At 42.3% G+C, this 14,969-nt stretch overlaps 1 protein-coding gene across 2 annotated transcripts in view; it reads left to right on the forward strand.

Annotated features, from left to right (window-relative positions):
• ABL2 (ABL proto-oncogene 2, non-receptor tyrosine kinase) overlaps positions 1-14,969 on the forward strand; it is a 55,407-nt gene that overhangs the window by 27,148 nt on the left and 13,290 nt on the right. Inside the window, exons 1-5 of one of the 2 annotated variants that reach the window (XM_060232499.1) lie at positions 6,397-6,520; positions 11,708-11,878; positions 13,005-13,300; positions 13,728-14,000; positions 14,759-14,843. In XM_060232499.1, coding sequence (XP_060088482.1) covers positions 6,412-6,520; positions 11,708-11,878; positions 13,005-13,300; positions 13,728-14,000; positions 14,759-14,843 — 934 coding nt within the window. In that variant the 5' untranslated portion in view covers positions 6,397-6,411. Of the gene's footprint in view, positions 1-6,396; positions 6,521-11,707; positions 11,879-13,004; positions 13,301-13,727; positions 14,001-14,758; positions 14,844-14,969 lie in introns of those variants that run through there. The other variant, XM_060232498.1, reaches the window with a different exon arrangement.

The raw sequence follows: 14,969 nt of genomic DNA on the forward strand, positions 1-14,969 counted from the left end.
GGGTGGAGCCAGGAGACACTGGGGGTGGAGCCAGGAACAAGGGTGTGACAAGCATAATTGAACTCCAAGGGAGTTCTGGCCATCACATTTAAAGGGACAGCTCACCTTTTTAAATGCCTTTCTTCCATAGGAAATAATTAAGGATAGGGGCACCATCTTTTGGGGCTCATAGAATTGGACCCTCTGGTCCAATCGTTTTGAAACTTGGGGGGTATTTTGGGGAGAGGCACTAGATGCTATACTAAAAATCTGGTGCCTCTACCTCAAAAAATAGCCCCCCCAGAGCCCCCAATACCCACGGATCAATTCCCTATTATTCCCTATGGGAATCATTCTCCATAGGGAATAATAGAGTGCCCAGTAGACATTTCCCTCCCCCCCCCATGCTTTCTAAAGGGGGGGAGGGCCTCCATACGAGGGAATCCCCCTCCCTGCCCCCTCCCTCTCTCACACACACACACACACAAATACTTACTTGGTCTTCTTCCGGAGAACTGTGCCTGCTGTGAAAACGAAAGCAAAGAAGGGAGGGGCCGTTCTCCGAAGCCCTTCCTGTTTCCTCCTTCCTGCCCAGCCTTAAAGGGACAGGGATTTTACAACCTGCTCAGGAGCTCTATAGGTATGTTCTCCCCCCCTCCACCCCCCCACCCCCCGGTTCTCAATTTTTGAAGACCGGGAGATTAAGCTGGGAACCCAGAAGTCTCCCGCTAAAGCGGGGGGATTGGGACCCCTAGTAATGGCTGATGCAGATTTTAATTTTAACACACTGTGTGTAATAGAGGAACTTTCTATCTTTGTTTTCAAATTCAATTTAGTATGTGCTTAGCTTCCTTGGAAGCTTGTATCCAGCTCTAGTCCCTGGAGGAGCACTTCTGCCTAGCATGGCACATTCTTAATCTGGCTGCATTATATATTCAAATAACAGTCTTTGCTAGACCTTGCAGGCATTCAGTAGCTTTGCTGTTGGGTGGAAGAATTGCAAAGAGCTCCCGAGGCTAAAAGAATCCTCTGGAAGCAAGAAGCCTGTGATGGACTACACTTTTAAAAGCTGTACAAACAGCTACAGGACTATGGAAGGTTAATTCTTCACAGAAACAAAGCACCTTGAGTAGGGTTCTTTTTCTAGCAGGAGCTCCTCTGCATTTTAGGCCATGCCCCCCTGATGTAGCCAATCCTCCAAGAGTTTAGCAGGCTCTTAGCACAGGGCCTACTGTAAGCTCCAGGAGGATTGGCTACATCACGGGGGTGTGACCTAATATGCAGAGGAGCTCCTGCTAGAAAAAGAGCCCTGACCTTGAGTGACAGGCTGCTGCAAGCAATCTGATTGGTTACCTGAATGATGAGGAAGAGAATGCATTTGGAATTCAGCTGTGACTGAGAGCAGTTTAACACAGACAGGAGAACTGGGGAAAGCTGGCAAGGACAAGTGGGTAATTAGTTGGAGGCTCCTATTTGGGCCTAGGAAAGGGGATAGATCTTCTAGAAAGAGAAGAAAATTCCCCACCAATTTAAACAAGGTGGTAACTCTGAAGAATGCAGAGATCTCTGGTCTAGTGTGGTTAGAAACTGCCTTTTTTAGAGACCTTAAGAGTTAGTTAAAAACTCAATATGAGTACTGGTGTTTCAAGAGAAGGGGTTTGGATACTGGAATGAGTGCCCCAGCCTTCTGGAAATCAAAAAAGAGAGAATACTCAAAGAAAGTGGAGTGTTTGGGGGAAGCACTGGAACAAAAGCCTCTCAACATAAAGATTTTAAGTAACTCTGAATAGCTTAAGAAACTCACATTAGCTTGAAACAGAACTGAAGTCTGTGCATGTACTGGTTTTACCTCAGAGTTATCTATATTGAGTTACCTCAGAAATTTTACCCCTGATTTCACCTGACCTTTCCCCTCTGTGTTGAATACAATATTAATTCAGGATGTAAAAACTCCTTGAGTGCCATTTTAAGTTAAGTTAAAGGGAGCTCCCATTTCTTTCCTCAGGTTCCTGGGTTGAGCAAACAGCCAACATATTAAACTGTGACAGGGTGGGACAGCCAGAGTTTTTCAGCAAAAAAAAAGAAAACACATTACTAGGGTCGCTCAGTCAGTGAAGGGAAAGAAAAACAGAGGGAAAATCCTGCCTCTGAGGGAGGGAATTGAACGGGCCTGTTATAAAGCTCTTAACATTGCAGTAGGACTAAGATATTTATAGTTGCAAATGTCAGAGCAAGTCTATACATGTTGCTACTTAATTGTGTAGGTTAGGAACAGATCTACAATGAAGCTTCTGATTGTGCAGGCAAATAGAGAGACTACTTTCCTGTGAGCAAAGCCAGGAGGAGTATCATGTCAGTGGCTGATTTTAAGTGTGGACACTAACTTGACCTTTATATAGAAACAAAGTTAATTATGCCTTTAGCTCTGTAATTAATGTTAGGTCTCCCACTGTGGTTTTTCTGTCTCTTACTCAATTTGAGATATATAGAAAACTGGATCTTAAGACTGGCGGCTTTGAGACAGGTGTCATGGAGACAAATGTTCATGGGGCCTCCCATACAAACGGCTGATGCCGTCCTGACCAATCTTTTATGGCATTCCACTCACACCACCACTGTGACAACAGGAAGGAATGATGCAATAGCAGCCAAGTTCATCTCTGTGTGGGAGGAAGGCTCTTAAAATAACAGTAGGTGGGCCCAGTTCCTTGACTTGTTTGTTACAATTGGTTTGTGAAGGCAGGTTTGGGAATCATAAGGTCTTGGCCTGCAGGAGAGTAGGCTGTGGGCTGAGCTCATATTCAGTTTAAGTCCATCTTTTGTCCTGGGAAAATTAGGGATCCAAACAATTCTTTGAAAGAGATTGACTTGCCCATGGTCACTCAGTGAGCTTCATGGCTGATTGGGGATTTAAATCTGGGTCTCCCCATTCATTTGTAGCCCAGCATTTCACTGGCTCTGAGGTCTTAGTTCCAGACTCATTTGACAATGCTGCATGACCAGTCTTCTGTTCTCATCCTACAGTTAGGATTGTAGGAGAGTAAATTACTTGTAGGATTGTAGGAGAGTGAGTAACTTGAAAGCACTACTTGAGAAATCTTTTGTTGCCTTCCAGTGTCCTGTAATGCATATCGCAGGTAGTTCAGTTTTTTATGTAATTCTGAAGGATGCATGTGTGTTGTGTGTGTGTGTGTGTTGAAATTGTTTATCAGAAAATACAAGCCAGAGGGTACAACCTAAATTTTGAAAATTTTCTGTTGTTGGAAAGATGTAAGGCAAACTCATACTGGTGCACTTAATAAGCCTGCTTTATAGCTCAAATTGAAAATTTGGAATGGCTTCAGATTACCCAATCTCTGTTATGTGTAACTAGAGAATCATACCTTATATGATACCAGTCCTTTTCACTTAACACCACCCCCATTCCATTGATTTCTTTCAATAAGGCAGATTGTTTTCTTTTTCCCCACTGAATCTGAGGAAGTGAGCTCTCAGAAAACATCATATTGGAATAAATGTTGTTAGCCTTTATGGTGTCACTGGATTTCTGTTCTGTTTTTCTACAATAGATTTACATGACTTCCCCTCTGAAGAGTTTGGGACTTATCAGTTAATAAAAGAGACTACTAAGGGGGGCATGATAGAGGTTTATAAAATTATGCACAGAGTGGAGAGAGTTGACAAAGAGAACTTTTTCTCCTTCTCCCAAAATACTAGAACTCAAGGCCATCCCATGAAACTGATGAGCAGTAGATTCAGGAAGGATTACAGGAAATACTTGTGTACACAGAGAGTGATTTAAATTAGGAATTAGCTGCCAGAGGATGTAGTGATGGCCACAGGAATAGATAGCTTTAAAAGGAGGATTAGATAAGATTAATGTAGGATAGGGCTGTCAGCATCTACTAGCCATGATGACTGAGGGAACTTCTGCATTCAGAGGCAGTCAGCCTCTGAATTCCAGTGCCAAGAGGAAACATCAGGGGAAGGTTTTGGCCTCTGTGCCCAGTTGTTGGCCTTCCAGAGGAACTCATTGGCCACTGTGTGAGACAGGATGCTGGACTATGTCCTTATTTCACATTCAGGGATGGGAATTAGAAAAATATGGTTTAGTGTCCCACAAACCCTGTTGAAAGAGACTTCAGTTCCTTTAAAAAGGGTTTGCAGAAAGCCCTCCCAAAGCCAGAAAATTCAGGTGTTTTTGGGCTGTCTTGTGCAGTCCCTTAAAAGTTTAAAGGGACTGCAGAAAACAACTTGAAAAATAGCTGCATGGCAGGGAAGCATTCACTGCCACTCAGCCGTTTGGGGCTATGTTGTGCCTTTAGAGGGACTACACAATATGACCCGAAACACTGAGGTGCTCCCCTCCACTCAGCTGTTTGTGTGGTTTTAAGAAGGGAACTGAAAGCAAGGGTTTAAAGGGACTCAGAGTTCCTTTAAACTCTAGCTACTGCAATCATGAACCACCACGAACTGCTTTAAAAGTTTGTGGAAGTTTGTGACAGTAGATCCATCATGAATGGCTGTTCACAAACAGGGCAAAATTGTGCTTTGTGGTTTGGTTCGTGCCCATCCTTATTCACATTATTTTGTCAGGTAATATGTGAGTTTAATTCTGATGGGAGATTGCAAAAAAGGAACATACCTTTAAGGAAAATTATCATAGAGAGTGAAGACTTCCCCTCCCTAACAATGTGAATCTCCACATATTTATGTTACGTTGTGTTAAGCAAGGCTACTTTGTCATAAATGTCATAAAAGACATTTGCCTTAAGTGGCTTGAGTGCCTTGTCTAAAATAATTACTTAAAAACTTGGGCTTAGTTATACAGCTAATTAATTGGACCTACAAAAAACACACAGGGTGGACATAAAAACCACATATGATGGCATAGTTTGGCACATGCTATCATTATCGGGGGTTCATTGAGGAAGAGGTCATTGGAACGAGGGATTATCTAGGATCCTCTTGTAGACTAGGACTTCATAAAGGACTTCTTATGGACTTGATGGATTCCATTTGAGAACTGATGAGTATGAACTTATAACGCACTTTGTGAATTAATTTCTTTTTCCATTGGACTTTCATGTACTCTGCCTGTTGCTTTAATGCTCCAGTTTAAGTGGCAATAATATTGTGTACAAATATAATAAGATTCAGACATTATAGACATTAATGAAAATTGTTCTTTATTTACATCCTTCTTGTGTGCTATTACAGCTAACAGTGTGTTGGTTAATTTTGGTCTTTCTTAAATATTTTTATCTCACAATTGCACAGCAGAGCTACTGAGCCAAGCCTCTCATCCTACTGTTGGCTGAGGTTCCTCCCAATCCTGATCCCCTGGGGAAGAAGGAAAGAGCCAGAGCTTCCGGTGAAGCAAGCTATCCCTCCCCCACACCCTCTCAAAAGGAGGAGCCTCAGCCAATGGAGAAAATAGAGGTTTTGCTCTGTAGCTCCTATGTGCAAAGCAAGCTGTGATGCAGAAGGAAGCAAGAGAGAGGCAGAAGAAAGCAGATGACAGCCAGTTGCTCAGGGGCCTGATTCAGCCCCCAGGCCCCATGTTTGATACTCCCTAGTAGAGACTAAGCCTGGAGAGAGGATGGCACCAGTATATGTATTGAACCAACCTTCTGACCCTCAGAAGGTTTTCAGGGGAAAGCTCTTTTATCTTCCCAATTCTAAATGCTTGCTTCTGTTACTTGTCCCATGTCTGGTTAGCATAACTGATCAATTTGATGCACCATCAAACTGCGCAGGCACTGGCCTGTTTGTGGTGATTGTTCAGTTCTGTTGTCATTTAAAACTTGACTCTGGAGCAAGGATTTTTATCAGAGAAACAGCTGAGATTAGCAGTCCAGCTTGAGTACTTGTATACTAATAGTCTAATACTAATGCTAATAGTCTTCACTAACCCCTCCCGTCCCCGATGCTTGTGACAGTATTAGTCTAAGAACTTAATTTGTGAAGAGTCTTCATTCCACAAATCTTATTTGTAGTGAGATTCAAGGTAGTTTTTAGTGAATGAATTCATAGAAATACATAGTGCTCTGTACACATGAAAAACGTGTGGGACTAGTATTCATTGCTCAACTATGCTGAAATGCTTCATTCAAGCAATTTGATTTCCTACTATGAATGAATAAGGTTCCATTGTTGTTCCATGTCAATTCCTGGACTGTTTCGATTTGCAGTCCATTCCTGGCATCCTGACTTTTAGGAAAAGCTCCACCTTTCTAAAGCTTCCTGTTGCTTAATGCAGAAATGCTTTCCCTTGCTTGTTTCCCCACCCACACCAGCAGTTCTGCCTCTTGTTGGCTCCAGCTCTTGTTCATAGTAGTCACATTTGCGTGACACACCATGCCTAAGGGAGTTGCTTTCTGACTCTGACTTGTGCCAGGCACTTGCGTTTGGTTTTCTGTAGGGTGCAATATGATTCTTGGGACCATTCTTCAGTCAAACAGTTTTGGTAAAGAGAATGACAAGCATCTGTGCCCCTTCTGCGAGGAGGCCTCCTATCCTAGATTATCTGGTTTGACAGGTATGTTGGAAAGGAATATTACTTAGCATTTTAAGTCCACCAGAACGGTGGGCTTAAAATCTCTCATGAGCCGAAATGAGCAGCTGCCACATATTAGAACGCTGTTTGGTGCTCTCTTCAATTACTTTCTGCTTGATTTTGTGTTGGGTCCGAAGAGAAACTATTGAATATCTCAGGGGTGGCCAACGGTAGCTCTCCAGATCTTTTTTTGCCTACAACTCCCATCAGCCCCAGCCATTGGCCATGCTGATGGGAATTGGCCATGCTGAACATACAATTTTAATACTTATTGATTTTAATTGAGCCCGCCTTTGGCGGGGGAGGGCGGGATATAAAAATAAAGTTGTTGTTGTTGTTATTATTATTATTATTATTATTATTATTAATTGTTTGTGGAATTTTATGTTGCAAGCCGCCTTGAGCCTACTTCGGGGGGGAGGGCAGGATATAAATAAAATAAAATAAATGAAGTAGTTTGTAGTATGGTCGGACTGTGTGAAATGACTCAGGCGGGGAGTAGGTTGTTTGAGGGGGATGCATGAGAAAGGGGTGGTGAAGCAGTCTATTCACTATCAGAAATTGTGCAGCTTGGTTGGGCAGCAAATGTTTTGAAGTGCTAAATTCTTCCATTGTGTGTGAATGAAGTGCCATAGTATAGTAGGTAGATTAGTGAGCCATAGATGTAGAGATTGCATTCCTACATTTCCATACCATAGAAGATTATAGTGATGTTCACATAAAGCACATAAATGGGCTCTTGCTAATGCCTTCACTGCATAAGGTCAGAGTTAACTTGCTATTTAAAATGCTGTTACTTAAACAGTGCCGTTGGTTTTAAGTATTCATTTTCTTTGTGCGGTTAAGGAAAGGGATTTTATAGTCCAGTTTCTTATATTCTCTGCTCTGTCATGGGTTTCTTAACTGTAATTGTTTTTAAAGTACCAAGAGTTCCCATTGTGCCTTGTTCTTCTGTTTACTCCTTTTTCAATCCTGGCCATTCTCTACTAGGTTAAGATGTGGGACATTTTATAGAACAAAATTTGAATCCAGTGACACATTCAACACAGTTTAATTCTGGATATTGGCTTTCATGTACATGCACGCTTCTTCACATACCCAGAATTAAACCTTGTTGGTCTTAAGGATGCCATTGGACTCAAACTTTCTCTTGTCACTTCAGATCAACATAACTCAGCTAACCACCTGAATGTACATTTTATAGTAAGGATGAGTACTTCTATTTACTTTGAGCAAGATAGAGCAAAAGCAGTCTTCTGACTGTGTTCAGCATTAGGAAGTAGGTTGAAGATGGGAATATAGAAGTGTGTTCATCAGGATGGAGGTGATGGTCTAGATATGGAGTGCCCAGTATTAAAAATATTACTGTGATGTGTTAGATAGATGTCTGTCAGGTATGACTTTGCTTTAACTGTCCTTCCTCAAATGCAAAGGGTGATCTCCCACTCAAGTGATCCCTTGAGGTCTTTTTAAACTTTGTATGCTCATAAATTATGTAGTCTTAAATGCTTCAGCATTAATCTTTTATGCAACTGGATTGCACAGTTATCTGACAATTTCCCCCTTTCACAGTGGAGGAAAGTTAACAGTAAATAAGTAATAGTCAACTTAATTATGACTGGTTTCTCAGTTCTTGCAGTATGACTCGAATTGCTGCACATCTGCCTCGAATTCTTGATCTAGATATGTGATATGGCATAGCACAGAACTACAAATGGCCTTGTGGGCAGCGCTAAGAAACTGGCAGCAGCAGGTGGGATGCTTCTGCAGCTTTCTTTCATTGGGACCTTACGTGCCTTTCACGTGTGTTGCTGTGGCCAAGTTGCATGTGGCTGGGCTACAGAGGTGCGGCTGGTGCTTATGTGTGCTTTAGCACTGAACCAGTCTTGGGGGCGTAATGAAAGGGGGGAATGGTTCTTTGTCCTCCTCTTCCTTACCCTTTCTGCTGTCAGTGCTGCTTGTCGCCCCCACACACTTTCTGGCTTGCTGCTGTCACCTCGTATGAGATGAGGAGCGGCAGCTGCTTTCTGAGCAAACCCTTGAGGGGCAGTTTTCAGCTGATGCTCTGTCCATCCCCTGGATGAACAGGCTGACCTTGGTCCTAGCGTGACAATCGTAATGTTATGCTGTTACTGTAGAGTGACTTGTGTGACCATTGAAGGTTATGATGGCAGCAGCTTATCCCTATATCAAAAGAGGGTACATCTGTTCAAATTATTGGAAGTCTTTATTAGGGAATAAATTTTAAGCCTTTTCTGGCAAGACCTGCTTTGATTAGATTTTGCTCCTCTTTTTTTGAAAGCTGTAGGCTGTAAAGCAAAGGCATAGCTGAACCTTGCTTTTTTCAGGCTTCAGAAACTTTGGTTAGCACCAGCCTATTTGGATCATAACTGCACTGATGAGGCCTGATCCAGTACACGTGCATCTTCTCTCAGTTCTAATAGCAGAGTTTCACCCCACATGCTGAATTCTTTAACCACAAAATCCAAATTCTGAGGGTAGGATATATTTTGCAGTTTGCAGGCTTGTCATGGTCCTAGGCTTAGTGTGGCCTACAGGCTCCAGGGAAGCCTGTATCAAAGTAACTACGGGGCCTGTGTTTCCCAGGATACCTTTTGTCCCACTGATCGAGTGGGCAGGAGTTTAGGAGGGAAAACTTGCCCAGTGAAGAACAGAGGGGAGGGAACTGGGAGGAAACAATAAAAAGACTACCTAGAGATGGAGGGTTGTTCTCTCTGGAGAGGCTACAGTCAGGAGAGTTCTCTCTAAAAAGACTGGGTTGAGAGAAGGTTGCAGCATGAGAGTTCCCTCATCCAGGGAAGGGTGAATGCATTGAAAGCAGAAGGGAACATATAATTAGTTGCATCAGGATTTTTTATTTTGCTTTATACCATCTTTACTGTTTCCATGTTCACTGTAGCACTAACTTTACAATCCACTTGTTCTTGAGCATTTACAATAAACTTTGTTATACTGCCTGGGTCTGCACGCCTCTTCAGTCACAGATAAAAGTTGCTTGCTGAGAAGGAAGACAGTGATCGGGTGGGTGCTCTGGGTCCTCTCAGACAGACCCTTACCAGAGTGGTAGCAGCCAGCAGAAGGCTGTCCCTGGTCCCCTGCTTGTTACAAGGCTTAATGCCATTTGGTTAATGCTTCTCCTAGCCCCACCCATCTTTGAATGTGTGCAGTGAAAGATGCTTGGTAAGCACAAGAATTAGATCTAATAGTTTGGAGAGAATGGTAAGAAGAAGGAAGACACAGAGTGGAGTTGTAATGTATGGAAGGAAGGAGACAAAGGGTGAGGCATGAGGTGTGGCTAACAGCTGTGTTGTTTGGTGGCCAGAAGCATGCCAAGTTGAGAGTATGGGATAGTGCTACTATGGGCTTGGTGTGGGCTTACCTTTAGCTTATTACATTAGAGTGAGGCAGCTGTACATATGAGAGGGAAATGGCAAGAACATCATGAAACTAACTTACAATATAATACATATGTTATAATAAAAGAATTTAATCCAACACATTGTAAAGTAATAATTGGGATTAAGTAGAGTACAATAGACTGCACAGCAATTCTTAAACATAGAAGGTAGAATATATCAAGGCACATTTGACAAGACATGAACAGTCCAAAAAGCAGTGTCAGTAACTTAAAGACCATAGTAAAGAGTACATAATACACGATGCACAAGCTGAAGTCCTTGTATGAAATGCAGAATCACCGGGGAAATCGCCCATGGTATTTAGGGCAAGGACTTCAAGCAGAAACTTGTCATCAATTGAGTTAATCCCGACAGACATTCAATAAAGACTGTTTCGAGAAGACCCTTTTTCAAGAGCGGACAACCTTATATAAATGTGGTCAGACACCACTTATCAGGACATATTAAATGACAAAATGCCTCTGCCTCCTATCACTCCCAAATGGTCTGCTTCATATTTCAGCTGGGCGTTCTTGTATTTTGCTTGTACATGTGAGAAACAGGTCTAGGCCTGATTATGTCATGGCCAGGGATTAATGTTCGCATAGGAGAGAGCCCTGCATTTAGGGTTGCCAGCTCAGGGTAGGGAAATTCCTGGGGTATAATGCCACAGAGCACACCCTCCAAAGTTGCTGTTTTCTCCCTGGGAACTAATCTCTAAAAGTTTGAAAAAAATTCACTTGGGATCCCATACTCTTGGGATCTCACTTGGGATCTTGGAGATCATGCAGAGGTCTAGGTCCCATATAAAGCCCCTCTGTTGAAACATGGAGGTGAATGAAGCATATGAACTGCTGAAGCAAGTCATTCTGGTGAGCTTTCTGCTCATGCTGTCTTTAATTTCCAGGTTTATTATGTTAGCAAAAGGTTCTCTTGAGACTGTTTTCTCTGTCTGTTTGGCTTAAGTACTTCTTGAGTCTGTATGCATGAATATTTGATCTTACCTGGAGTCATCATTGTCATCAGCGCTAATGACATTAATCTCTCACATAAGATAGTTGCTGCTTTCCATACAGTTTGATAGTCTGATTGCTTAACTTGGTGGTCTAGTGGGTTGTTGTTGTTTTTTTGGTACTTGGCAGGACTAGCTAGTTCTCCTGTAGCGAGTTAATAGTTTCATAAAATAAAACTTTTCCCAATGACAAAAGAGCAATAAATAACTACTTGTGCAAGTGACCTGGTTACTGCAGTGTCAATGAGGTGCCAAAGGTTTGATCCATTTGCTGTCTCATGATGAAACAAAACTTAAGGGGAAATTTCAAGTAGTAAATTTGGAATGCCTTTAAAGATGGGAGGGACAGCTCTGATCTGTGGAGAGTGTTGATGTATAAACCCCACTGAAATGAACAAGAACTGTGCAACAATAGTTACTTCCAGTGGATCAGCTGTCTCCCACTCTGCTACCTGCTAGTTGGTAGGTCTTCCAGGGAGATTGTGTCCTATGTTAATTGGTGGGAAGGAATGGTTCCATTTGCCTGGGGCTTTTTGCACCAGGAACCCAAAATTTAAAGAAACTTGAAACAAAAGTCCTGACCTATCCGCTCTATTGCCTCGGAGTTATAATGAGGAATTTTGTTTTTGGTTTGGATAGCTCACCGTTGTGCTTGTTGCCTAGGTCTTGATTCATGGCAGTGACATATCCTGGATTTTAACAGATATGGAAACTAACCATTTTTTTCTCCTCCTCCAGAGGCTCTGCACCGCCCCTATGGTTGTGACACTGAACCCCAGGCACTGAATGAAGCCATCAGGTGGAGCTCCAAGGAGAACCTGCTTGGAGCTACTGAGAGCGACCCCAATCTTTTTGTTGCACTTTACGATTTTGTAGCAAGTGGTGACAATACGCTCAGCATCACCAAAGGTAAGCCTGACTGTTTCCTTTCTTGGAGGGGGATGTAAAAGAGGTGAGAACATGATTTTTGTGTAGGCCAGTGTGATGTGGAGGCTGAGAAGGGGAGGGCCTGCAGCAGTGCCTCTTATGGCCATGCAGGAAGGAGATGAAAAAAGTGAAGGCCATGTGAAGGAAGTAGTTGACCCTCACTTTGGAAATACTGCAAGACTTGTCAGTAGTGATCATCTGAAGACTTTTGCAGATCTGTTTTGAATTGGCTGTTTTACTGCTTGGGTTCACTTCGGACTCCTTGTGGCTTGGAATTCATTCGTTGCATTTTGGCTTCTTTAAAGTGGGGTGAAACCGAATGTGATCCATTTGCTGTCTCATGATGAAACAAAACTTTGCTGTTGGTTGCCTTTGTTATGGCAGAGAGTCATTAACTATAAATTCAACCTCACCCCTCCCCTCCACTCCTGAGACTTTATGGTGCCAACTGGATTCCAAAACTGCTCTGGAACCACAGTGTACAGGCGTTCTTGGCTGCTGAGATCTCTGAATGACTCACAGATTTAAAAATAGTAAACCTAAAAATAAAGACTAACATTTAAAAGCAAAAGAAAACCTAACAAAAGTACTCAGCTTCCAAATACTAATCTGGTCTATTATAATCACTTACAGACTGACCTTTCCTTCCATCCCAGGAGATCCTTTTCCATATGTATTCACTATTCAGTCCATCTCAATAGCATTAAACATTTTTTTCAGAATTGTTTCCACAAAGTGGTTCCGGAACTCATTTCCACTACTGCCCCCCCCCCCCAAAAGGCCCTGGTTTAGCTCCCCCTTCTTCTATGTTCTGGGGCACCTTTAGATCCTAAATAACTATAGAGGTCCTGGCACAACAAGGTGGACTCATGCAGTTGTTAGTTCTGTTTTTAAAAATGCCAGGAGATCTGAGGTCTGATGTATATAGTTTGACCTAAAATAAAGGAATATGCTTTTTAAAACTACTTTGTGCTTACTGGTGTATTTGTTGTCTTCTCATTGTGTAATTTTCCTTTCATCTCTCAACAAGGAATTTTATAAAACTTAAAATCATTTTGCTGTGTTGGTTCTCTTCCCCTAACCCCCCCACCACCACTACCCCTTTTAGGTGAGAAGTTACGAGTATTGGGTTACAACCAGAATGGTGAATGGAGTGAAGTACGCTCTAAGAATGGGCAGGGATGGGTACCTAGTAACTACATCACCCCAGTGAACAGTCTGGAGAAGCATTCCTGGTATCATGGACCAGTGTCACGCAGTGCAGCTGAGTATCTGCTGAGCAGCCTCATTAATGGCAGCTTCCTAGTTCGGGAAAGTGAGAGCAGCCCAGGACAATTGTCCATCTCGCTCAGGTACGAGGGACGTGTTTACCACTACAGGATCAATACCACCACAGACGGCAAGGTAAATAACTGAGGGAGCACCCCTTCCCCCTTTTTTTGCATGAAAGCATTCTTACTTTTATTTCCTCTTTTAAAACAGTGGTTTGCAGTGAAAGGAATACTGAAAATTCACGTTTCCGTTATGTTAAGCAGAGGATTTGCTTCTTTAAGTACTGCTCAGTAACTCTTGATTTCCCTTGGAATAACTAAATAATAAACTTCTTGCCAAGAGGAGATCTTCTGGTTCTGTATCAGTAATTGGCAGCTATCTTGCCAGATTAGCTCCAGATTTTGTGTGAACTAACAAGCTCATAGTTTGAGTTTACAACACTGAGTTTACAGGCCTCACATTTCTCTTTCCTTTATACTAGGCAATACCACCGAGGCTGCATGCTCTGGAAGAGAATATTTCATAAAAGATTTTTTACAGACTGTTTCCTTCTTAACAGGTGTATGTAACAGCTGAAAGCCGCTTCAACGCATTGGCAGAGTTAGTTCACCATCACTCAACTGTAGCTGATGGCCTGGTGACAACCTTGCACTACCCGGCTCCAAAGTGCAATAAGCCCACAGTCTATGGAGTGTCCCCCATCCATGACAAATGGGAGATGGAACGAACAGACATCACCATGAAGCACAAGCTTGGGGGAGGACAATATGGTGAAGTGTATGTTGGGGTATGGAAGAAATACAACCTCACAGTTGCTGTGAAAACCCTCAAGGTATGTTGCAGGTCCTCTGTTCATCAGATTATGCCCAGTGTGTAACTAGAAACTCTCAGAATAGTTCTGGAATGCATGCTTGATTGCCATGAACAAAACCAGTTGGTGTTTAAAGGTGGCAGCTTATAGAGGGCCTGTCACCAAATCAGAGTATGTAATTTCCATACGGCATTGAACTGTGGCATCTCTTAGATATTATAATCTCTTTGAGAAGTGGCAGATAACCCACAAACAGTGTTGAGCTGGTATTATTAAAGGAATAAAATGCACAGGTTAATTTTTGCAAGCTTTAAGTAAATGCTAACTAACTAAAGAGTTGTTTTCATAATATCTGTAATAAAATGGAAAACATTGGATGCCTGGATTTATTCATGGCCAGTGTGTCATTTTTAAATTGGAAGCGTCCCTGCCACACAATATGTGAAGCAGCGTTTCCCTGTTACTGAGAAACATCAGTGCCCATTTTGTCCTTGCTTCCCAAGATCTTTGTGTTCCAAGGAGGGGGGATGACAGCAATTTCCCAAAGACATCTGATTGGTCACCAATGTAAGCAGAAATTCTGGACTTAGTGGACCTTGGTCTAATTTTGCAGAGCAGTTCTTAAATTCTTACCAAATATGCAAAAAACCCCATGATGACAATGGAATATATATTTCTGGTGCATGTAAATATTTTCTTGTTTATAATGGTTATTGCTCTCTGGGTTTTTTCTGTTTGCTTGTCTATACTTTGTTAAAAGTATCCTGTCCCACTTTTAGGAAGATACTATGGAAGTGGATGAGTTCTTGAAAGAAGCTTCTGTTATGAAGGAAATCAAGCACCCTAACCTGGTGCAGTTATTAGGTGAGCTCGCTAACCTGACCACACTGCCTTTGTTACTTATAATTTCAGAATCATTATTTTGATCCGCATATGACCAGTCTGATGTCCCCAGCATGCTCCAAAAAACAGTTTGAACGTGACATCCAA

This window comes from Heteronotia binoei, chromosome 2 (genome assembly GCF_032191835.1).
Source record: "Heteronotia binoei isolate CCM8104 ecotype False Entrance Well chromosome 2, APGP_CSIRO_Hbin_v1, whole genome shotgun sequence".
Classification (NCBI taxonomy): Eukaryota; Metazoa; Chordata; class Lepidosauria; order Squamata; family Gekkonidae; genus Heteronotia; species Heteronotia binoei.